Genomic DNA, 26,620 nt, shown 5'->3' on the forward strand with positions numbered 1-26,620 from the left:
GGATTTCTTTTTTCCCCGGATAGACAGAATGTGATTAATTTCCCAAATGGAAAATTGTTCAAGACACACATGCTCATAAATTATGTAACAAGAGATCCCATTACTGAAAGCTACATTTGAGCCCAACAACACTTCCCAAAATAACAATGAGAAGATAATTTTATTAACAGCCTTTCTTGTTGTTTGGTGTATGATTGACATCGAGTGTAAGCTTATATGCTTCCAGGTTGGGATCGCTATCTGATGAGGGGCTGCCTTGATGTTTTTGGACATTATCAGACCTGTGATTATTTTTAAACTGGGCTGAGTGACACTACGATAATCAGAGGTGACGTGGGGGTGGGCACGCAGAGTCACATCACCCCTACTTCTGCCAAGGTGGGAGTCGGACTGAGCATGGCTGAAGGGGACATGCCTGGGAAAGGCACTGGCACCTAGCACTCCCTCTGAGCCCCGCTAGGAGGCGCCCAGAGCAGGGAATAGAGATGGGACTGGCAGCATAGCTCTGCCAGAGGGGGTGCAGGAAAGACCTCTGAGCCCCGTCCCTTCCTCACCCGCAGCAGTACTTACCAATGCTCAGCAGTAGGTGTCCGCTCTATGCCCGCCGTGGGGAGGCACTCGGAGAAGTAAGCAGGGAAGGAGCTGTGAAGGGAGTGGGGGCAAGGCAGTGCCGGCTTGGAGTGGGAAAGGCTCCAGAGGCAATGCGTGGGGGAATCATGTCCCGCCCCTCTTTAAATTATATCCCCCACCACCATCAAGAATTATGGGTCGTCTCTGACAATAATATAATACATAATAATAACTCGTGTCTCTTTTTAGTATAATATTGTCAATACTGACATGAGCATTTTCTTGAATTATAAGAATGGAATGTGTGGATGAGGGTGAGAGTCTGTCTCCAAGAGTAATTTTTCTGTGTGGCCCTGGAGGTGATGGCATACGTCCACTAGTGGGGTTCTACCTGGAGACTACAAGTCTATGGCCTTGACCACCCCGAAGGGTTATGTGAGGTCCCTGATGTTAGCACTTTATAAACTATGGTCAACCCTGCACGGCACAGCATGCCAGGACACAAAGACAAACAGCGTTTGGGGAGCTGCTTTTCCTGTGTGGTGATGCTGGGAGAGGCGGCTTGGCTTGTTTGGGTGTGTATTTTGTTAGCAGCCTGTCCAGTTTGGCTGCTCTGTGCCCTGCATCGGTGCTTCAGGTGTAATTAATCGAGATACTTAAGGGGAATTATTAACTCACATTCCTAATTCTGATTTTTGGTCCTCTTAATTTCAATGAGATTTTTCTTTTAATTTTAAGAACAAAGTTTTTTTTTATCACACTGGCAGCAGCTACCCTTATAAAAACCCCAAACCTTAACAAAACCGCATCTGTTTCCAGTCCTTTTCTTTTTTTCCCTCCTCAGGCAGTGAAAAGGACGTATTAAACATGAAAGGAAGACGAAAGAGTCTATAGGTCGAGAGTCCCCCTGTCACCTTTGCTCAAGGCCCTTTTCCTTTAGAGGGGGGAGTAATTAGTCAGAATGCTAATCCCTGAATGAGCCTTTTTATTCTTTGACTTCCAGTGGGAAAGACTGTTGAGATGCGACAGTGCAATTTGGGGCAGACTTATTTGATCTAACATTGGCACTTTGTTAATCCTGTACAGCTCCTACTCTGTCAGCAAAGTGGCTCTATGAGAGACGGCAAACTTTAACAATCTGGAAAACACCCAGGATGCTCAGGGCAGGAGGGAACAGCAAAGGCTCCTGCTAACAGCAGCACTTCAGAAGATTAAAAGGGACTATCTCTTAGGGCTTGTCAATATGAACACTTAGTTCCTGGCAGGCTGGGGTGTAAATCCATCCCACATAAGTCTGCTGTGCACCAAGACCTGGTCTACACTACACCGTTAGGTTGAAGTAAGCTGCCTTGCGTCAACCTCACTGTGGAAGTGTCTTCACTTTAGTTTGGCTCCTGACAATGTAAGTGCTTGTCTACACCGATTTAGTAACACCACCTCCCCAAGCGGTGTAGAATCATGGTCGATGTCATTAGGTTGCTTACATTGACGGTTACAGGGCCTCCAGGAGCTGTCCCACCGGTCCCATGCTGACAATACGATCGATATAATCACTGCTGTGAGGATACTCACCGCTGACACTAGGCGCCAACTGTGCGCACACACAAGCGATTTAATAACTGTGGTGGCTGTAAACTGATGTAAATTAGGTCAGCATAGTTGTGTAGTGTAGACATGACCTAAGTGTATCTGTGAACTGTACTGTCACGCACTAAAAGTTCCATAGTGCACGTTGTTTTATCGCCTTCTGAAACAGAAGTAGATTAAAGAGCACTGGGGAACTTCTAGTGTTTGGCAGCCAGGTCCACATAGACGGTTAGTGTGTGGTAGGTTAGTACAGGGTAGATTTACACCCCAGCTTGCTGCAAATTGTTTGTATGGACAAGGGCTTATGTAGATGGCACATACCACTGACATAGTTCTTCCTAGTACAGGTCTCAAAGTGCTTTTCAAAGGCCAGTAAGCATTGTTATCCCCATTTTACAGGTAAGAAAGCTGAGACACAGAGTGATAGACACAGCCATCTCAAAATTGTCTAATAATTTGGGCTCCATCAGTTTTTGGGTACCCATCTTGAGTTACTTATGGCTTGACTTTTGGAGGCACTGAGCACCCACAGATCCCATTGACTCCAGCCAGAGTTGTGGGTGCTCAAACCCTCTAGTCGTCAAAAGCTGGGCACCCAAAAATAGAGGCACTCAGAATTACTGGGCAACTTGCCGAAGGTTAGTGAGCAGGTCAGCAGCAGAACTGGGAACATAAATCATGTTCCCCCCATCTCTGCGAGAACCTACTGCCTTTCTGAGCAAATCCAGGGACTTCTTTTTAGATCAACTGCATTTGTTCCTTATTGCAAGTGAAAGGGTGTATATTTCAGTCCAGAGAAAATATAGGTCTGAAGGGATTTTCTTTAGACAAGAGTCTGCATTGTTAATGATTAATTCTTGGTTAATCATACAGCACAATACACTTCACATACATTAAGTGATGATTCCCTGCTCCAAGAAGCTTACTAACTAAGGACCTGATCCTGTGAGATACTGAAATCAATGGGAGCTGAGGGTGCTCAGGACCTCCAAGTATTTCACCCTAGATTAGGGACCCTGTCCTGCAAAGCTCTCACTCTTTAAAGTTAGGCACCTAACTGAATACAAAGGCACCTAGAGGCAAAGCCTGATTTTCAGAGGTGCTGAGCGTATGCAGTGCTCATTGACAGTCATGTAACTGGTGGTGGAAAGGTTTTGTCGGCATTAGTTAGGGATGTCTGTGTTACTTGATGCATGAAGAAGCCATGAGTGATTTATGCTGATCATCCTAAATATGTACCTATGAAATCTTTATACTGCACTCATCCCATCATGGATTCTGTATAGGCCACGCATTTTACAGAAGAGTTATTTTAGGAGTGATTAGGAGGGTTTTATTGGTACTGGTTGTAGTATCCCATTAAGTACCATGATCAGATACCACAATGGAAGGTATGTTGTGAAAACCTAGATTGAGTGGATAGTCAATTTAGGGCTCAGATAGTTCCTTGGTGCCTTGGCAGAACTGTTAATAGAACTGTTGACTAATAAAAGAATAAAATGCATTTAGATTAATTGCGGGGAAGGGGACGGTGATGATTTTTCACAGGCTTGCCCCACATTGATGGGCTCTGCCTGAACCCCCACTGCAGTGACAACCACTGTCAATTCCACACCAGTCCAGCTGTCATATCCTCCCACATGCACCCAGTAAAAATCCACACGCAACATCCACCTGCGCTGAGTTCCCACACACCCTCCCACCTTCCCTCAGCCACAGGCAATATTCTTAGCGATTATTCCTGTATCATTATTTGTATCCCACTAGCACCTACAGTGGGCAGGGCACTGTACAGGCACACAGGAAGTTGCTGCCCAAGCTCCAAGCATTAGGTGCTTAATCCCACACTATTGAGGTCAATAACAGCTTTGCTGAACCCCGACCTGGGGTATTCTATCTGCTACCCAAGATCCATAAACCTGGAAATCCTGGATGCCCCATCATCTCAGGCATTGGCACCCTGACAGCAAGATTGTCTGGCTATGTATACTCCCTCCTCAGGCCCTTCGTTACCAGCACTCCCAGCTATCTTCGAGACACCACTGACTTCCTGAGGAAACTACAGTCCATTGGTGATCTTCCTAAAAACACCATCCTAGCCACTATGGATGTAGAAGCCTCTACACCAACATTCCACACAAAGATGGACTACAAGCCGTCAGGAACAGTATCCCCGATACTGTCACGGCTAACCTGGTGGCTGAACTTTGTGACTTTGTCCTCACCCATAACTATTTCACATTTGGGGACAATGTATACCTTCAAATCAGCAGCACTGCGATGAGTACCCGCATGGCCCCACAGTATGCCAACATTTTTATGGCTGACTTAGAACAACGCTTCCTCAGCTCTTGTCCCCTAATGCCCCTACTCTACTTGCGCTACATTGATGACCTCTTCATCATCTGGACCCATGGAAAAGAAGCCCTGGAGGAATTCCACCATGATTTCAACAATTTCCATCCCACCATCAACCTCAGCCTGGACCAGTCCACACAAGAGATCCACTTCCTGGACACTACGGTGCTAATAAGCGATGGTCACAGAAACACCACCCTATATCGGAAACCTACTGACCGCTATTCCTACCTACATGCCTCTAGCTTTCATCCAGATCATACTACTCGATCCATTCTCTACAGCCAAGCTCTGCGATATAACCGCATTTGCTCCAACCCCTCAGACAGAGACAAACACCTACAAGATCTCTATCATGCATTCCTACAACTACAATAGCCACCTGCTGAAGTGAAGAAACAGATTGACAGAGCCAGAAGAGTACCCAGAAGTCACCTACTACAAGACAGGCCCAACAAAGAAAATAACAGAACGCCACTAGCCATCACCTTCAGCCCCCAACTAAAACCTCTCCAATGCATCATCAAGGATCTACAACCTATCCTGAAGGACGACCCATCACTCTCACAGATCTTGGGAGGCAGGCCAGTCCTTGCTTACAGACAATCTGAAGCAAATACTCACCAGCAACCACACACCACACAACAGAACCACTAACCCAGGAACCTATCCTTGCAACAAAGCCCGTTGCCAACTCTGTCCACATATCTATTCAGGGGATACCATCATAGGGCCTAATCACATCAGCCACACTATCAGAGGCTCGTTCACCTGCGCATCTACCAATGTGATATATGCCATCATGTGCCAGCAATGCCCCTCTGCCATGTACATTGGCCAAACTGGACAGTCTCTACGTAAAAGAATGAATGGACACAAATCAGACGTCAAGAATTATAACATTCAAAAACCAGTCGGAGAACACTTCAATCTCTCTGGTCACTCGATTACAGACCTAAGAGTAGCTATCCTTCAACAAAAAAGCTTCAGAAACAGACTCCAACGAGAGACTGCTGAATTGGAATTAATTTGCAAACTGGATACAATTAATTTAGGCTTGAATAGAGACTGGGAATGGATGAGTCATTACACAAAGTAAAACTATTTCCCCATGTCATTTCTCCCACCCCACCCCACCCCACCCCCCCACTGTTCCTCAGATATTCTTGTTAACTGCTGGAATTAGCCTACCTTGCTTGTCACCATGAAAGGTTTTCCTCCTCCCCCCCCCCCCCCCGCTGCTGGTGATGGCTTATCTTAAGTGATCACTTTCCTTACAGTGTGTATGATAAACCCATTGTTTCATGTTCTCTGTGTGTGTATATCAATCTCCCCTCTGTTTTTTCCACCAAATGTATCCGATGAAGTGAGCTGTAGCTCACGAAAGCTTATGCTCTAATAAATTTGTTAGTCTCTAAGGTGCCACAAGTACTCCTTTTCTTTTTGCGAATACAGACTAACACAGCCGCTACTCTGAAAACAGCTTTGCTATTCATCTCAATGGATACAGGATCAACCCCTAAGACAGCTGCCTTTTTTATGTATGAAATCCTATGCATATGAGGCATGTTATTAGTCCAGACATCTGGCCACCCTAAATTAGGAATGGTGCAGTTTGACTGAGATTTTAAACTGATCACAAGCAGATCTCTGGCGTCAGAGGCAGTAACATAGACACAAAGTGCATTGTTCCAGAAATGGTCCCCAGATTTTGTCTTAGGGTATGTCTACACTACGAAATTAGGTCAATTTTATAGAAGTCGATTTTTAGAAATCGATTTTATACAGTCGATTGCGTATGTCCACACTAAGCATATTAAATCGGCGGAGTGCATCCTCACTACCGTGGCTAGCATCGACTTATGGAGCAGTGCACTGAGGGTAGCTATCCCACAGTTCCTGCAGTCTCCGCCGCCCATTGGGATTCTGGGTTAAGCTCCCAGTGCCTGATGGGGCAAAAACATTGTCGCGGGTGTTTTTGGGCACATGTCGTCAGTCGCCCCTCCCTCTGTGAAAGCAACAGCAGACAATCGTTTCACGCCTTTTTTCCATGCAAACGCCATACCACGGCAAGCATGGAGCCCACTCAGTTCAGCTCACCATCACCGCTGCTGTTGTGTCCTGGGTGCTGCTGTCAGCAGAGGGTGCAGTACGACTGCTAACTGTCATCATCCACCGCTTCCGCTGCAACTCTGCTGTCCTGCAGACACCATACCACAGCAAGCATGGAGCCCGCTCAGCTCACCGCTGCTGTTGTGAGCATTGTAAACACCTCGCATATTATCCAGAGTATATGTAGAACCGGGCTAAGAGACGCCAGCACGAGGATGATTTTGATGAGGACATGGACACAGACGTTCCTGAAAGCACAGGCTGTGGCAATTGGGACATCATGGTGGCAGTGGGGCTGGTTGATACAGTGGAACGCTGATTCTGGGCCTGGCAAACTAGCACAGACTGGTGGGACCGTATAGTGTTGCAGGTATGGGATGATTTGCAGTGGCTGCGAAACTTTTGCATGTGTAAGGCCACTTTCCGGGAACTCTATGAGTTGTTTTCCCCCACCCTGAAGAGCAGGAATACCAAGATGATAGCTGCCCTGACAGTTGAGAAGTGAGTGGTGATAGCCCTGTGGAAGCCTGCAACGTCAGACAGCTACCGGTCAGTCGGGAATCAATTTGGAGTGGGCAAATCTACTGTGGAGGCTGCTGTGATCCAAGTAGCCAATGCAGTCACTGATGTTCTGTTATCAAGGGTAGTGACTCTGGGAAATGTGCAGGTCATAGTGGATGGCTTTGCTGCAATGGGATTCCCTAACTGTGGTGGGGCGATAGACGGAACGCATATCCCTACCTTGGCACTGGACCACCTTGCCAACCAGTACGTAAACCGCAAGGGGTACTTCTCAATGCTGCTGCAAGCACTGGTGGATCACAAGGGACATTTCACAAACATCAATGTGGAATAGCCGGGAAAGGTGCATGATGCTTGCATCTTTAGGAACTCCGGGCTGTTCAAGCAGCTGCAAGAAGGGACTTACTTCCCAGACCAGAAAATTACCGTTGCGGATGTTGAAATGCCAATAGCTATCCTTGGGGACCCAGCCTACCCCTTGCTCCCATGGCTCATGAAGCTGTACACAGGCAGCCTGGACAGTAGTAAGGAGCAGTTCAGCTATAGGTTGAGCAAGTGCAGAATGGTGGTAGAATGTGCCTTTGGACGTTTAAAAGCTCACTGGTGTTGTTTGCTGACTAGCTCAGACCTCAGTGCAACCAACATTTCCATTGTTATTGCTGCTTGCTGTGTGCTCCATAATATCTGTGAGAGTAAAGGGGAGACGTATATGGTGGGGTGGGAGGTTGAGGCAAATTGCCCGGCGTCTGATTTTGAGCAGCCAGACACCGGGGTGATTAGAAGAGCACAGCAAGGCACGCTGCACATCAGAGAGGCTTTGAAAACCAGTTTCTTGACTGGCCAGGCTTCGGTGTGACAGTTGTGTTTATTTCTTCTTGATGCAAACCCGACCCCTTTGTTGATTTTAATTCCTTGTAAGCCAACCACCCTCCCCCCTTTGAAATAAAGTAACTATTGTTTTGAAACCCTGTATTCTTTCTTTATTAATTAAAAAAAAAAAGGGAGATAACTGACAAGGTAGCCCTGGTGGGGTGGGGTGGGGTGGGGTGGGGGAGGAGGGAAGGACAAGGCCACATTGCTTATTGTAGCCACACTACAAATTAAACTGTTTGAATGACAGCCTTCTGTTGCTTGGGTCATTCTCTGGAGTGGAGTGGCTGGGTGCCCGGAGCCTCCTCCCCGCGTTCTTGGGCATCTGGGTGAGGAGGATATGGAATTTGGAGAGGAGGTAAGGCGGTTGTACAATGGATGCAGAGGGGGTCTGTGCTCTTGTTGGCTTTCCTGCAGCTGCACCAGAAGCTTCATCATGTCTGTTTGCTCCCCCATTAGCCTTAGGATTGCCTCTTGCCTCCGCTCTTTGCGTTCCTGCCTCTGCTCTTCGCGCTCACTTAATGCTTTCGTAGTCTCTAACACTGAATGCCTCCATGCATTCAGCTGTGTCCTATCAGTACGGGAGGACTACATAAGCTCGGAAAACATGTCATCATGAGTGCGTTTTTTTTGCCTTCTAATCTGCAGTAACCTCAGGGATGGAGAAGATGGGGGAGCCTAGAAACATTTGCACCTGGGTGGAAATAAAAAGGGGATAGTAAAATTTAAGATGATACATTTCTGAGAACAAAAGGGAGACTCTTTCACAGTGAATCAAGCAATTCACAGCAGACAGCGCATGTGCTTTAGGTACAAGGTCGCATTTTACCTTTTATATTGAGCACCTGCTGGTATGGTGACATATCACACATGGCAGGGCAACAGAATTCAGTTTCCATGCAGCCTTGGTAAGGCAAAGGGTACGCGAGGTTGGCTTCTTATGCGTAACATGTGGGAATGGTTTCAAACTGCAGCGCCATCCTTCCCCATAGCAAGCAATGGGTTGGGTTTCACATTTAAAAGGAGGGACTGCGGTTTTCAGGTTGATGTGCAGCACACACCTCCCCCTACCCCACCGCATGGCTATTCTCTGGGACGATCCCTTTTAGCCAAGCGCAAACAGCCCAGCATGAACGGGGTCCTTTTACTGTTCCCTTACAAAAATTCCCCTATTTCAACCAGGTGACCATGAATGATATCACTCTCCTGAGGCTAACACAGAAAGATATAAGACCATATGTTGCTTGAATGTGACCAAAACCCAGGACCATTCGCTGCCATGCTTTGTGCTGCAATGATTCCAGAATACTTTCAGAGTACCTCCAGGAGAGCTTCATGGAGATGTCTGGAGGATTCACGCTCCATCCCTAGACATGTGAACAGACTTTTCCAGTAGCTGTACTGGCCGTGAATGGATTCCAATTCTTCAGGGCAAATCAAACATTAAACACTATTGCTTTTAAACCCTGTACTGTAGTTACAAATGTGCACTCACCAAAGGTGCCTTCTCCAGCTTCAGGGTCGGGGATCCTGCCTTCGGAGGGTATGAGCTCCAGGGTGATGAAACGGTCCTGGCTGTCGGGGAGAACGGATTCACCGCTTGCTTGCTGCGCATTCTCCTCCTCCTCCTCTTCCTCATCCACAAAATCCTCCTCCCTCTTGCGTGAGACTCCCCCCTTGCAGGTGTCCATGGACAGTTGAGGGGGGGTAGTGGTAGGGTCCCCTCCTAGAGTGGCATGCAGCTGATCATAGAAGCAGCATGTATGGGGGCTCTGACCCAGAGCGACCGTTTGCCTCCTATGTCTTTTGGTAGGCTTGCCTCAGCTCCTTAACTTTCACGCGGCACTGCTGTGGGTCCCTGTTGTAGCCTCTCTCCAACATGCCCTGTGAGATTTTGGCAAATATATTTGCATTTCTTCTTTTTGATCGGAGTTCTGCCTGCACAGATGCTTCTCCCCGTTCAGTGATCAGATCCAGTGTCTCCCTTTCGGTCCATGCTGGAGCTCGTTTGCGATTCTGTGGGGACTGCATGGTCACTTGTGCTGCTGAGTTCGCCACGCTGACCAAATAAGAAATGAAATTCAAAAGTTCCCGGGGCTTTTCCTGTGTACCTGGCTAGTGCATTGGAGTTCAAAGTGCGGTCCAGAGCAGTCACAATGGAGCACTCTGGAATAGCTCCGGAGGCCAATACCGTCGATTTGCTTCCGCACTACCCCAAATTCGACCCAGGAAGGTTGATTTAAGCATTACTCCCCTCGCTGGGGAGGAGTACAGAAGTCAATTTTAAGAGCTCTTTAAGTCGACGGAACAGGGTTGGTTGTGTGGACACATTCATTTTAAAATCAACCTAACGCAGCTAAATTCGACCTAACCCCATAGTGTAGACCAGGCCTTAGTCGGCAGTAATAGGTGAACTGGTTAATAGTTTGCTAACATATCTTTCTAGTTGCACTGTAACTCAGGCTTGGCCATGATCAGAGGCTGAATGTGGAAGATGCACTGGGGACAGCACTTTCCTTTAAAAGATAAAATAGAGACCTCTGTTTCATAAAACGCATGGCATTTACATTTCTGGACATGGCTTTGTATGGATATTTGCACAGCTCAAATGTTTTGCTGAACTTCTTGCTTTTTATTGATTCCCAGGGCTTGACGAGCACAGTCGTCCAGTTATGCTTGCCACTCAGTTGTTTGTTTGTTTAAATTCATGCTGTAATTGCTGCCTCCTAAATACCATAACTGCGCTGAGGAGCTACATTGCTGCTAATATTGCTGCTGAATTGGATTTATCTTAGCATGTGTGCCTCACAGATGACCTAATTTTGCTCTTCCCTAGAGGATGATCCAACCTGATTTATGGCAAAAATCGGAGAGCTTGCTTTTGATTAGAGTAAAACTATTACTAAAAAGAAGGGTCTTTTCTTCATAAACTGAATGCCAATGTAAAGTAGATCTGCACAGTGTTTCTTTCTCCTTCAGGCAGGCTCCGTGGTCTAGGGGGTAGAGTGAAGGACTGGTGTTGAGAATCCCGGGTTCTATTCCGAGCCCTACTATTTACTCATTTTATAATCTCACAAAGTTACTTCACGTCCCTGCCCCTCAGTTCCCACCTGTAATACATCTTTAAGAATATTTACCTCTAGCATTAGGTTGTTGTGAGACTGAACTGTGTTATTTAAGTACTTTAAGATTTATGTCTTGGGAGTGGAAATATTATCATTCACACCTCCTGTGCTCCACCAGCTCTAGGGTGGAGTCTCTTTAGCCACATTATTGCCAGTCTTGCCAAAGGATGTGGCCAGAATTTTACTATGCATGTACCATTGCCAAACTACACTGGAAAAGATGCTGTTAACCAAACCAGTCTCCACTGAGTGACCTTGCCACAGGGGCCATCAACCTCAGTGGACATTGATCAAAGACTCTTTCACAGCCTTGTTGGCACTGGCCCATTGAATATGAGGTAGTGTCTCTGACTTGTGGGTGTCAGACTAACTTCACTGTTGATGGTAAATCTGAAGGGGATGAGACACACAGGCAGTGGGCAGAACACCCTATCCAATGATAATATTTGTATAGGTCTGGTCCCGTCAGGCTACTGGGTCTGCACTTCAACAAATGCAGCTTGGACTCATTGAGGACCTGCATGAAGTTAATGGAAAGGCTTCGATTGACTTAAATGGGCTTTGGATCAAGCCCCAACTGAGCATGTTGGAACTTGGTTCGTAGTTAGATGCAGTATAATGACAAAGAGCTCACTGTGCCTAACAGAAGCTTTGAAGACAATTGATGAGTGTTCTGGTCCTCATTAGAAAGTCAGCACTTACTATGAGGAACCACACTGTGGGCATTTCCTGTCCTTAGTAGAGGAAATGCTGCAGTATCTCAGATGCCACTATTGTGGTACCTATTGGCAAATACTGATTGTGTAATAGGAACCATGGTGTACTGATGAAAGCAGGACTTTCGTATGACCTGACAAAGGAGAGAAGCTGGTCCTTTCAGCATGTGGTAGGGCACATTCGAAGACATTTTCCCTTGTGGTGTTGATGATTAGATCTTGCCAGTGTGACTGGGTTTTAAACCCCAGTGATTTCCACGTTAATCTACCATGCCTTGACATTTGGAAATGGATTGTTTTAGAGAATGTCAGATGAGGCACTGGCTACAACTCAACGTGCACCTTTCTAGCCCCATCTTAGGAGAGAAGCACATGCCAGAAAGAGATTTCATAAAGGCCTGAAATTGCCCAACTTGCCTTCCCTTTCCCCTCATGCTGCAAATGACCTTATGCCTAGCAGCCTTGTCTTGAAAGTAGTTTTCCTTTGTCTTTAAGGTAGTTTATTTGCGATAGGGCAGATGTCCCTGGAGCCTCTTAAGAAAAGCTTGTGTGTGTGCATGCGTGTTTATGTGTGAGGGAGAATGAGGAAGAGATGATGATCCTGGTGTTGAGCAGAGCATAGAATTGCCCAGGCCCCCACATGAGCAAAAAAGAACCCGACAAAAGAAAACTCCAGTCATGTTACCGTCGGCTCTAAGAAAGTGAACATTTCTGCATCCTTTGGGCTCCTTTGTGTGATGAGCTGCTTCAGCTCTCTTGAAGGAATCTGGGGACTTGTGACCATGTGAAAGTTGAGCTCCTCTGGCTTGGAGTGGATGCTTTCCTCCACTGCAGCATATCCTGGCAGTGAAGCTGCGGAACCAGCCCAGAAGGATCACCCGAGCGAAGGGATGGTTCTCTGGTGATGTGGAGTTAGTGTAGGGCCAGCATGCAGGGAACAGCCCTGCAGCAGCGGAGTGCCAAGGGGAGCTTTATACCACACACCGGTCTGATTTGTGCTCTGTGTTGTTTGTCTTCACCACTGTTCCTGTTATGGAGAGGCTATTGCTTTGGAGGGATGGCAAAGAGTTGTCGCTGGAGTCACGACTTTAGAGGAGTTTCCAGAAATGTGTGGTTCTTTGGGTGATGCCAGTTAGATAAATTCTAAAATGAATAATGAGCGGCTAACCATTACAAAGCGCCATACAAATAATAACTAAACCATGTAGACCTGAGCCTGACATCCAGAAAGGCTAAGTAACTGGCCCTGTCTACCGCCCAAAGTGGGGTCAGAGTGAGAGTAGAACTTGGAGCTCAGGAGTTCCTTGCCCTCAGTCCTGCGCTCAGTTTTCAGAGTAGCAGCCGTGTTAGTCTGTATTCGCAAAAAGAAAAGGAGTACTTGTGGCTCCTTAGAGACTAACAAATTTATTTGAGCATAAGCTTTCGTGAGCTACAGCTCACTAAGGTGCCACAAGTACTCCTTTTCTTTTTGCGAATACAGACTAACACGGCTGCTACTCTGAAACCTGTCTCTATGGGGCATGTTTTTTTATCATCAACTTACACTGTGTTTCCCATGCTTTATTTAGTACTTCTCGATAATTTGCTTTGACGTTGCAGCTTGCGTGCAGGATCCACGTGCACAGACAGACTGATTCTGACGTGCTCTATCTAGCTCTAGAATTAATAGTGTTTGTGCTGTGTTGACACTTTTTTTTGGCTGCCCAAACTGTCTTCATAGCCCTCTGTCACCCTCACTAGTAATTCCCACCGACTGTTGAAAGCACTTATCAGCTGCAGCAGTTTTGACAGCTGAGCTCAGGCAAAAACTCTGACTCCAGGAGATGTTCCTACTGTCTTTTTTTCCCCCCTTCCACCAGAGGGACATATGTGAAACTTCCTTCCCTCCTTTCTTTGTCAGGAGTGAATGCTGTCCCTGTTGGGACCACAGCACTGGTTGTTTGACTCCAGGAAGTCATCAATGAAATCCACTGAGGCCAGGATATCTCATGTAAAAGTGAGACGATTCTGTATCTGGATTGCAAGATTAGTGGCCGCCTCCCTCTATGCATCTCACTGACAATAGCATGTGCTTCCTTGAGAAGCATGAAATCATTCTTCTGCCCCCAAAACGTTACCTCCTTTGTGTCTTTTTCATCTCAATGATGCCATTGTGGGTTCAAACGCTCTGTTTACTTAATGGTCAGTTGGGAACAGATGCTTGAGTGTTTGCCTGCAGGGCTTTAGGGGGAATGTCATGGTTTGAAAAGGGTGTGGGGATGTAAAGGAAGTTTGTGTCTCAAAACCAGTTGCACGTCTGTGTTTCTTCAGTGCATAAAGATAATGAAAACGGATATAGATGGAATAAGAGCCTTCATAAAAATAAAATACGTTAGTCCCAAAGAAGGTTTCAGTTACCAGCTAAGAAGGAGATGCTGTGGCAATGTTAGGGCCACATTTTTGTCTCATTTCCACTGCTGCGCTGTAACTGAGAAGAGAAGTGGATATACCATATTGAATGAATTCACTCTGAGAAAATGACCTTAGATTGAATGCATCATACTGATACATTTTATCTCCCAGCTCCTCCGAGAAGTAAAAGAAAGAAAGGACCAACAGTGCGTGTGTGTGGGGGGCTGGGGGGGTGCGCGTGCACGCGCGAGAGAGAAAACAAAAGTAAGGTGAATTGCACGCTTTTAGGAGGCAGCAACAGACTTGACCTCCGCAGCTGCAGATTCTGAAGTTGGCTGCAGCCCAAGTTATTTTGAGCATAAATCATGAAATATTACATTATTTTTAACATGCCCCTAAATATCACACTAGCTGCTTAGGATACATATTTATTGTATGGTAAGTTTCATATAAGATTCTCTGAAGTTTTGTGGCTCTGCTTGGGCTAAAAAGTGACACACACAACACAGAGTAAGCACTAATTTCCTTTGTGTTCGATATATAGTTTGCTGGTCCTAACTACTAACTACTCCCTCCCTTGTGAAGGTGCCATCATGAAAAAGTTCCTTGTGTGGAACAATCAGTGTCCTTAGATCTATCATCAAAAGTTGTGGCAAAAGTACCTTCAATAATATAAAAGGAAAGTCAAACTCTATAAGCCCTATACAGTATAAAACTATATAGCGTGGGTTGGTGGCATCAGATAGATTGTGAATTTATATTTATCTCCCAGGGGAAAAAGTGATTGAAAACACTTTTCTCTTGGAGGTATGTGAAAATCTGCAGGCATTTTGCTTCATTTTTTTGTTGCAGTTGTGGTGTGACAGCATGCTAGCTGGGTGGGATTCATTGCGATAGTAGGGGCTGCATACTGCACATTTCCTATTTAAACAGCAATGTCTGTTTAAATTTTTCAGCACCCCTTGTAAGTTGTTTTGGGCTGAAATGCTTCCTCTCTCGCTCAGTCCTGCCTTTCTGGTTTTGATATACTGTATATTGCCTCTCCATGCTAGTCTCCACAGTGCTACTAAGTGCTGGAGCTGGGCCCAAAGTGTTTAACTTTCCAGCTATGGGAACCAGTAAATGGAACATTAAATCTCATCCTAATGTGGACTGGTCCAGTGTGAGAAGCAGATGAATCATGTACTCCTGGGGCTGTACCGACATCATGCTGGCCTTTCTTTAGTATTGCTGCCACTTGCTTTAGTACTGTTATATTACCAATCAGAGCAGGGCCATATGGACTCCTATGAATGCCTCGGGACCCTACCCTGTCTGTTTCTGGTCTGCCATCTGCCACTGATTTACATGGCACGTATGAAAGTCCACGATACCCAAAGTACAATGTTACACAGGGCAAAAACTGTATTAAAAGAACATTATTAAGGTTATACAAGTCAGGAAATGCAAGCTCTTCTTGTGTCTCCTTGAACATCAATGTGATACAGCGAATAGGGCTGGGGTCCTGTGGAAAAAACATGGTCATGTAATTAAAGACGACACATGCCCAAGAGGAGAATACTCAAGGTTACATATGCAGCCATAAACCTGGGATTTCTTAACTTTTGAGTGCTTGACTTGGTCACCTAAATAATCTTCCTTTAACATAGAGTGTGTTGATATAATTTCCGAAGGTGTGTGTGGTTGTGTGGCATCTTTAAAATCAAGAACTCATTACATATCGCACCCCTGAAGAGGTGACATCCATGTTGTTTCTTTAATGATGATAACAACAAATGCTCAGGAATTTGAACGCGAACCCTACATTCTCCCCTTCAGACTCTTTGAGATGTGCCAGACCATTCTGAGGACTCTGTTTCTTTACCGAAATGTCTGCACCAAGCAACCCAGGCATAATACTGAACTGCTGCAGCTGTATGGGGCCTGCAAATGACGTAGCCCCCCTCGGTTTCCCCATCGTCCCAATCCTAGGTGTCAACTTTAACACATCTTCCATGGTCCTGTCCAAGTCTGGGACATCTGTGAATGAAATACTTGCCCAGTACAGCGCAGTCAGCTTCTAAGCTACCAGCCGAGACGGAGACAGGCTTATCGTTCACTACCTAGCAGGGCTGTAGTAAGAGTCATAAGCTGTTTAGCATTCTGTAAAATGGCGCCGGGGGGGGGGGGAGGTGATTCCTGTGGACGGATTTAGAAGAGCTGCGGTAAAATTCTGTTTCTCATTGAGAGGAAATATTTACCATATGGACTCACATTTAAGCTGAGGCTTTATTTACTGTTGCTGAAAACTACCAAAAACTACCTCCCTTTCCCCAAGGATTCCTAGGATCTTTGGGGTTAGGAGCCCACATTCTCAGCCACTTCACACCTCTGAACTTGGGGTCTGAGTGGTTGGTCAGTCTTGCTGAGATCTCTGTCTCTTCTGCTCCCTTCCCTAGCATGGCTGCTGTACTGAAAGGCCCTCCGTGATGCTAGTACCATTCAGAATGCTCCATAACCCAATATTCCTATCCTCAGACTCTCTTGGTACTGGATGACCAGGAAGGCAGGCCTATAACCCAATTCTAACCTTTGCTAACTACTAATATTGGTGTTTTCTAATGGCACGTTCTGCATAGAGAGAACCTGGGAGAAAAAATTAAAGCACTTCTGGGGTTTGTTTCATATTAGCACTGCGATCATCTTGACGTTTTCCATCTCCATTTAAGGAATGAATTAAGACTCATCATATCTTGGGGGTCTTTTTTGTATTCTGTGTTTAATATAACCTTCCTTATTATATTTATCTTGTTCCTTATGCTCCAGTCTTTCATTTATTACATTACTTTGAAGATGTTGGCAGTGACAGGGCATCCCTGTAAACTCTTTTAGCAAAGCTGAATTATATTTACAAGAGATCTTTAATGTGTTTAAGTCTTTGGTTCCTTTATGTTTTTATATAGTCACCAGTCTGGCTTTCAGTTTGTGGCTTGGACTGAAAACAGGAAAGCTGGAGCTTTGCTTACTCTTTACAGCACATTTATAAAATTCACAAAGAAATGAAAAGTTTGCCCACACCAACACATTTATAATGCTGAGAAAGGAGCTATTTTATTCTCCATTATTAGTTTTTTTTTTTAAAAAAAGGAGGTATAATAATTGCATCCTCTGGCACCTTTCATTTGAGCCTCGTGGCGGGTTTTATAATAAAGTCTCACAAATACATGTTGTTGTTCCCATTTTACGGATGGGAAAACTGAAACAATAAGGTTGTGATTTGCTTGGTGTCACACAGCAAGTCAGTGACAGGGCAAAGGACACAGCCTAGGACCCCACATGCCAGCAGAACAATTATTTTGCTAAATGACTTAGCATTGACAAAGTTAGCTTTCAGGATGAGTGAAGATTCTCCAGTGTCCTTTGGTCCTTGTTACAGCATGGCACTGAATCATAAAGTTGTGCCACGGTGTCATTCTAGAACAGCAGAATCTCATGGAGTGGACATCTACATTATTAAAGAACAATTTTCCCCTGGCAAGACGGGTCAAGATTAATGAGAACCATGTGTTTTTAGTTCCTGGGGGGTGATGTATCCACTTTTTCTTGGCTGGAACAAAACTAACCATGCTGTTAAGATCTTTGAGACTGATAGTTTAGGAGGAAACAGGGAAAAAGTGGGAGCATCCTGATGGATTTTAGCTCCTCCCAGCTGTTAAGGTGCATGGTCCTGTTCAATTTCTCAGGTGCTATAAGCTTGGCCAAAGGAAATTCTGGAATTTAGGTTTTGAATCAGATTCCCTTTCCTCCTCATTTTGCCTATCCTATCATCTATGAACCACTGTCCTTCATTTCTCCATTGTCCAGTGGGAATAAGTTTGCAGCAGAGGTTGGTGAAAAGACCAGTTTATGTCTTACATGGAAGCTTGATGGACTAAATATGTTCTACCACAAGAACATATAATTTATTCTTGTTTCAATGTGTTTAAAAAAAAATTCAACATGAGAGAAAAAAGGAAGAAAACCACCAAAAAAGGATGTGAAAATATATTCCTTTCAAGCCAAAAAATACAAATTCTATGACATCTTTTTCTGTGGGAAACTCATTTTCCTAGAGCATCTCAATAAATTCTGGTTTTAACAGTTTAACAGAAAACCCAGCAATTTATTTAAGCTTCACTTGCTTGCAGAAATTTCATCCACTATAAACATCAGGATTATGATTTTTTTTCACTTAAGAAGAAAAAAATACAGTGTCATGGCTGAGATTATAGAAGATACAGTTGAACATACCGCTTGCCTGTTGAGTTACCGTTTGATTGCTCTCTATAGGTTTCTGCGTGAGTTACCTGCATTTGCAGTCTGTGGGGAGGGGAGAGTAGCTGCTGTGGGCAGAGAATAGGTGGGTAGGAGTGGGGAGTGAGTAGAACCTCGGTTCCGCCCTGCAGAGGCAGATTAAGATTTACTGGGGCCCTGGGCACAAAGAATATTTGGCCCCCCACACCCTGGTGGCCCAGGGATGCTGGAACTGGGGGAACCACAGGGGCCATGGCCCTCCACTTTTAAAATGGGCATAGTAGCCTCGGGTAGGTGTGGATCAATGACAGCAGGGGCTGCACTTCGTGTGGGGGAGCTGATAAGGCTGCTCCTCAGCCCCCAGCCAAGGGCAGGTGGAGGGCCCAGGGCTCCCCATAGCAACTCAGGCTTGCTGGATGGCTCTTACCATGGTCCAGTTCTAGCTTCTGGCCTGGCCAGGGGGTGGGGCCGCAAGGAGCAGAGCCACAGTTCCAGTGCTGGTGGGCCCCCCCCCACTTCTACACAGGTTCCAGTTTTCCTGTAGGGTCCCCCAAATTACCCCGGGCCCTGTAGGCCCGTGCGTTAATCCACCACTGCTGCCCTGCTCTCACCCACTGCGCTGGCCCTCACAGCTGAGCTGTTGCAAAGGGGGAACTAAGTCGTTCCAGGTATATACCTGGAGCTGCTTGCTTCTTCCCTGGAGCAAAGGGGGAAGCAGAGACCAATTGTGACTCTTTGAGGAATCTTAGAAAGGAATTTTTGGCATTTTCGCTGTAGCACTTTAGTGAAGATACTACTACGCTGACAGAAGAGTTTCTCCCATTGGCGTAGTTAATCCACCTCTGCAAGAAGCAGTAGCTATGGCGACAGAACACGCTCTCCCATCGACATACCACTGTCTACACCTGAGATTAGGTCGGTGTAACTGTGGCACTAGGGGTGTGGATTTTTCACACTCCTGAGTGACACTGTTATACTGATGAAAGTTTGTAGTGTAGACTTGGCCTTGGCCGAGGTCAGCACAGCAAATTTGTGGCTGAGCCCAGAGTGGAACCCAAATCTTCTGACTCCTTGTCTTCTGCATGGGGCACTAGACCATGTTTCCACTCCATGCTATCATATTATACCATAGTCCCACCCATATTCCTAAACCTCTCTTTTTATATATTCCCTTTGCAGGTAAAATCCTGTTTCGGAGGAGTCATATTCGAGATGTAGCTGTGAAGAGACTGAAGCCCATTGACGAATATTGCAGGGTAAGAACTTTATCTTCACAGAAGAATGAGTATTGTAGGATTATGGATGGAAAACTATGCCAGGTGATCAATCAAAGATATCCATGGCTAGCCGACAGGGCAGCACTGGAAATCTCCTGCTGTTGCCATTAGAGAGTTTGAACTGGCTAAATCAGACTTGCAGAGCCTGTCCCCAGGAAGGGTCTGCTTGGAAAAATTGGAAAGTGAAAAAGGAGAGGAAAAAGGTGAACTGAGAATTGCCCTTCCTAAAACATCAGCAGGTAAGGAGGGGGCAGTGTACTTGACCACAGAGGAGCCTTTGACCTACAGGATCCTCAGACAAAACTACAGTAGAGTAGTGCCAAAGATGGGAGAGTTTTGCTTCAGGGAGCTTCTTTTACCAGCATGGTGCCCCGTGTGTCCAGTGTTGCAGAAGACCTTTAAACACCAGTATACCTTACATGTCGAGAATCTTACTATCAGATAAGGGATTCTGTGCAAAACAGTGCTCTTCATCTTAGCCTCAAACTCTGGTCTGAGCTCTGGTTCTGCCAGACAAAATTCCTCTGCCTGTCTGGTCCTAGTACAATTCCTGCATTAGGAATCCTCTTGTGTTTTACCGCTATAGACAGAGGTAACGCAGCCCAGGGAGCCCAAAAGAGTTGAAGATAGCCCTCTTGAGGACTCCTGAACTAAAAGATGCAGCCATGTGTGCCCAGGCTGAAACACAGATACATCTAGCTAATGGTATAAGCCATGAACCTAGTTTCACCTCTTAGAGCATTTCAAAGAGATGTAGTCAGCAGTTAAATCCACTGGAGTTGAACCCTGGAGTTGTCTTAGTGTACATCACGGGTAATTCAGAGAGGGGAGCAGAGTAGTAAATATGGCATTTGATAAGTCCTACCTGCCCACCTGTTTAATAATATTCCAATTAGACCAGGTTTTGCTTTGCAGGAAGCTAGAGATAAATGATTTACTACTTTTTCTAATTGTGTTTCTAATAATGAGTGAAGCCCTGGAAAATACGTTGCAGGGGGGAACAGTGCATTGACAAGTGGAGGGTGGATTTGGTGACCTAGTCTGCCTCTTCCATCCCTGATTTTGCGATTTGTTGATAATTAATCTTCTGACACTAAATTAAAAGGTATTTCTGAGCAAGACTGGTGTGCTGGTTTTAAGGTGGGATCAGCCATGTCAACCAAAGTGCATAATCTAAACTCCAGACTTCCTCTTTTATTTCCTGTGATTTTTTTCCCTTTTAAGAAAAGATAGATGGGCAGTCGGAGGAGAAAAATATATATTCTCAAAGATGTTTCCCGTCAGGTATTTGCTTATGCAAATTGGGTGCAGATCACTGGAGACCATAGAGCCTGAGGCATGTGGAAAGGGAGCAGACATTATGCTAAATTGAAGTCCTTGTCATCTGAATCATCCAGTCCAGAAAACTGGGGAAAAAAGTCTTATCTCATGAGATCAGGCTTTTTATGCAACAATTAATGCAGTGTCTGACTAATAATGGCCTAATAGCTATCTTTAAAAATGTGTGCTTCTACTGTATTCCCAGCATTATTTGTTCAGAAAGGAACTGCATGAGACACGTGCAGTAAGAAATAATGTCATGGGTTCACCAAACAGGCATGCCATGTAGAAGGCAGTAGTTTACGCCGGGGAGTGCAGACATGACCTCTGACCGTGATAAACTGGAAGCTGGTTATCTGGGCCACCATTGTCTGAGAAGCGACATACCAGTACCAGGTTAGGGTTACATCACCGGTCATGTCTGAGGAGTCTATTACAGCGACTGTTTCAATTATCATTAGGACTGAAGTGCTATCATCACCACTAGCCATCCTTTTCATTATGTATTTTCTCTCATGGAGAAGTCCATTCAGACCGTCACTAGCTTTTAGTTGAGCACAATGAACCTCCTTCATTTCCAACAGGCTTCTCATTAATGCTAGACCAGATTTGAATCACTAATGGGCAATTTCAAGCTATGGCTCAGTTTGGGGAAGCTTGGATGCTTCTCCAAAGAGAGGCTATTCATTTAATTTATTGATTGATTAATGGTGCTCTTTGCCTCAGTCTTTTACATTAATCTAAAAATGACCAAAATTAATTAAAATATGCAGAGCCTGCCACTAAAACAGTCTGCAGGTCACTGAAAAGCTTGATCAGAAATGTTCATCTTACACCCTGCCCTGAAGATCACCAGACCCAGTCGTAGGCTAAGCCAGATCAACTCTGCCACTTGCATTAGATCCTTCTCCCCCAGTCACTGGTAGCAAGAGTGACACAGTGGTTAGTCAGTCTGTTGGCTGGCAGGACAGCAACACGGTGGTTCATGAATCCCACAGCAGGACCTAGGGATAGAGGCCCAAGGAGGTAACTGGGTGCCAGACCACATAGGGCTTTACAGATTTTAACCAGCACCTTAGCCGAACTTTTTGAGTCTGCAAAGCTCACAAGAACGGCTTTCTTTTAAAATTTCCTCCTACTTCCTGCCTCCATTCATACAAGGAATGGCTGTCTTATGTTGTTTCACAGCTCCCACTTCCAGACCATGGAAGTCCAGAGGTGTTTGAAAATAATAATGAAAAGCAAACATTTTGAGCCTCAAAAGTTCATTAAAGTTTTTGGACAAAGGTTTGGGCAGGGAAGGAGAGATTCTTGTTAGGTCCTGGCTGGGGTAAAATCCTGGCCCCTTCGAAATCAATGAGAATGTTGCCAGTGACTTCAATGGGGGCAGTATGTCATGCCTGGTTCTTATTAAGACCTAGACTTCAGGAGTATTTTTATCAGTGTAAGGGGTTTGTATATGATCTGTGTAATCCTGGATGTTCGCCCAATCATAACCTTTGAATTCCCCAGTACGAAATTGACCAGGAATGTTAGGCAGCTGTGAATTAGGAGCATAACAACCAGGAAGCATACAGTTGATGCAGGGAAGGGGAAAGAGGTTGTGAATAAAACAGTATTAACAAATATTAACTATTTCCGCCCCAGCAGTAATTATTGATGCATATGTTTTCCACAGGCTTCAGTGAAATTAGGATCTAGCCCCACAACTTCAGAAGTGTTAACTCCTTTATATCTTTCTTCCTTTCTCACTGCATGTATTGATTTTAAAAGGTATCCCAAACTACACAACAACAACATAAAACATGGAGAAGTGTTCATTTCACTGAGTGACTCCTCCATCGTGCAAAGAATTATGCACCACTTCAGTCCCATTTTAGCCCCCAAAATAGCTTACATGGGATTAAGTTGGAGCACAGACAGGGATGAAGTTTGCCTTTTGTGAACTAAAAATTACAATGCGACTGAATCTTGAGCCTTGAAAGGGGATGATGTAAGGTTGCGATTGCATGAAGCTGTCATGGAGGACTTTTGACCTGGGGTATTAAAATCAATAAATATGACAAAGTGCCTAGCTCTATGACGGCTGCTTGCAGCTGCCACATCACTGAAATCAGTAGCACTTCTAGCGTGAGTAAGGAGGGCAGGCTCAGACCCAGAGTTCAGGCTGATTGTTGCCAGATGAGCTTTACTCCTCCATATCACCTGTCCTGGAAAGCAGAAGTTCAGAAAGGCCCTGGCAAATGCATGATAAGAATGCTGCAGCTTCTTTTGTTTTTATCATTTGGGCTTGCAAGCTGTCTCTTTCTGAGCAGGCGGATTTGCACTTTTGAGATGTGGGGTCTGATATTTTTCAACAGACGCAGAAACAATGAAAGCCAGACAAAGCATGTCTGAGCATTTGTGTGGAGCTGTTGCAGCGCAGGGAGGTCTGTAAAATGTACTATGTCAGTCCCAAGAGTGCATACCTTATGAACTTGAGAACACTGGATTCCCACCCTGTCCACTACCAAGGAGACCTCCCAAGGACTCTGGATAGTTCACTGTTTTATTACAGCTCAGGGAAATAGCTGCACTGTGATAATTAAGCCAATATTTTGCACAGCAGTAAGAAGCATTTAAGAAGCAGTGAAAAGGGGAGAGGGGCAGAGAGGGGAATATTTTCAGTGCTTTTTCTCATCTCTGAGCATAAACTGCAGCACTCTGAATGTGTTGCTGGTTAATTTAGAAAGTAATCTAACAGACCAGGCAAACTCTGCCTGTAAATATTTGTTGCCCACTGGAATTGATATCTCTGGATGATTTCCCTCTTACCCATAGACTTTCAATTACTTTAGTGTGAATTACGCTCCTCTGGGCTCATCTGAACCAGTTTCCTTCTTGCATCTGAAGATCTTTTGCCAATTTAAAATAAAGAGCAACTTCATATTCTTGCTCTGCCAGGGGGAGAGGGAGCATTTTATTTAATAAGACTTCTAAATTTTGATGGCCAAAATACATCTCTTGGTAAGCGTGTGTCCAATACATACTGTGCCTTATGCATGGAATGACCTCTGAGTTGTGGTTCACAAAACCACCATGCTCTCCTTGTTCAACCCCCTTTGAAAAACTCAGACCAACATTTTCAGACTTGGAGTTGCCAATTTAGGAAAGCATTCTTGTTCAGGACAACACTTAAGCACATGCATAAATCACATTGACTTAAGCACATGCTTAACAAGTATGTGCTTGAGTGCTGACCTGACTAGGAATGGGTTTAAGTAAGCAGTAAGTATTTTCCCAAATTGAGGACTTAAATCTCATATTTTCACACCTAAATAAAAGTGGGTGATTTCAGAGGGGCTGAATACCGGCAGCTCCAAGTGAGAAAAATTTGATCCTGCTTGTTGCACATGTTGTGAGATCATAATTAAAAAAAGAAAATTTCCTTCCTCTAGATTTCACAGTTCACGCTCTCTGCTCTATGTCAGTCTTTTAGGCCATGATTCTGCCAAGATTTACACATATGAGTCTTTATGTTTGTGTCAACTACAGAACCAAATGAGCACCAAATGAAAAATTAATAATAATTAGCGCTGATCAAAAATGTGTCATATTTTCATGAAAAAATTCAAAATGTATCTGTAATTTTTGTCAAAAAATTTAAAAAATCATAAAATTTAGACTTGGTCTACTACTGTGTTTGAGTATACATACCATACGAGTCCCTGACTTTGCTATTTTAATGTTCTTTTCATGTAATTTTGTGTGTAATTTTCTCAGCTTTTAAAAAAGTACAAAACGTTCTGAAAAAACAGAAACGTAATTGTGTGGAATCATATCGACACTCACGTGGGTCATCATTTGAGTTGGAACCATTAGATCCACAGCGCAGATATCTGCCATTTGAGCTAACAGAGTAACTCAATACAGCTCATGTCCCTTCTGCATTCAAGCCCCGTAGCTTCCACTTCATGCTGCCTGGAAACCAGCAGGGGGAGTATTGAAAACACAGTTTTCCTCTGAGTTCAGGTTTCAAAGTAGCAGCCGTGTTAGTCTGTATTTGCAAAAAGAAAAGGAGTACTTGTGGCACCTTAGAGACTAACAAACTTATTAGAGCATAAGCTTTCGTGAGCTACAGCTCACTTCATCCGATGCTCACGAAAGCTTATGCTCTAATAAATTTGTTAGTCTCTAAGGTGCCACAAGTCCTCCTTTTCTTTTTCCTCTGAGTTCAGCAGCCCCTGGCTGCCAGGAGCAGCAATTGCAAGGAAAGTCCTGATCAGTCCCCTGGAGTGCCAGATTGGAGCATGCTTTATGGGGATGGCGCATACGCAGTACATTTGGCATTTAGGAACTCTGCAAGGATGGAGCATGCTCAGTGCAGATGGAATCACTGGAGAATTTAGTTGCCACACTTTAAGAAGTCTCTACTGAGCATATGCCAATGGCAATTTTTCATGTAGCTTGGACAAATTTGGGTGAATTTTCACAGGGATGCAAAAGGTACATTCCTGACACAATGACAACCACCTTGCCAAATTTCAAGACCCTCTCTAAAACATAGGGCCGGTAGAAGTTTTGAATGAAATAGTGGTAAGCACTTTTTTTTATCATGGCAAAACTTCCACCTAATTCTGAGAAACAGCTGAACTCTTTTTCCTGAAACTTTCCAGAAAATTCAGCCTAAGGCAGACTGAAAAATTTCAGCCTGAACAATTCAAGATTGAAAAATTAAGAAATAGAAAACAGGCTCTTATAATGGGAAGTGCTGAGCAGTCTTAAGTATATGCAACACTACCAGCTGCACCTATAATATGCATTTGTATTCATACATGTATATACATACATACCCACATCTGTATACCAATGTCTGTAATACACATCTGTGTGGATATTTGTAAGTATATGTGTCTATACACACACATGCATATATGTATACAAAACCACGCTCATGTTCACACACATACAGACACGTTCTGGCCGTAACACACACTCTCCATCCTGTGGTTTGTTTGCGATTTTGCATTATGTTGAATTGCACTTTCTGTGCTGGCAGACAATAAGCTCCCATGGGCATGGATCTGTTCTTTGTTTTACACACTCTATTTAATATACAGCACCATGCAAGCGGATGGCACCATGTAAATAGTAACATTTGCCAAAAGCCTTTATAACTAAAGATTGACTGGATATGAACTGGCAAATGTTGCATCACTTCTAATACGCTTTCTGATATTGGCTATTGTTCTGTGAGTTTTCTCTGGAAACTGCGTTCTACCAAGAAAATTGCATGTTAAAATAAAGCCATAAACACCTTTTTCTGAAGGCATATGGCTATGTGTGTGAGGTATGAGTTGCACATTACTGCTTTAAATACTCAGCACGGTTAAACATGTTATTGCTGATACTATTATGCAAGTGTGAAAAACTGAATTCCATGGGTTAGCATTTTTATCTTTCATCTTTCCTGTGCAAATCCTTTACCGGTTTGGGATGATTGCTGCTTCTAATTATGTAT

General features: G+C 44.6%; 1 protein-coding gene across 1 annotated transcript in view; it reads left to right on the forward strand.

Annotated features, from left to right (window-relative positions):
- SH3PXD2A (SH3 and PX domains 2A) overlaps positions 1 to 26,620 on the forward strand; it is a 406,607-nt gene that overhangs the window by 148,447 nt on the left and 231,540 nt on the right. Inside the window, 1 exon segment of the mRNA XM_038409643.2 lies at positions 19,703 to 19,779. Within this exon segment, the coding sequence (XP_038265571.1) occupies positions 19,703 to 19,779 (77 nt within the window).

The sequence above is a fragment of the Dermochelys coriacea genome, chromosome 7 (genome assembly GCF_009764565.3).
Source record: "Dermochelys coriacea isolate rDerCor1 chromosome 7, rDerCor1.pri.v4, whole genome shotgun sequence".
NCBI classification, from domain to species: domain Eukaryota; kingdom Metazoa; phylum Chordata; order Testudines; family Dermochelyidae; genus Dermochelys; species Dermochelys coriacea.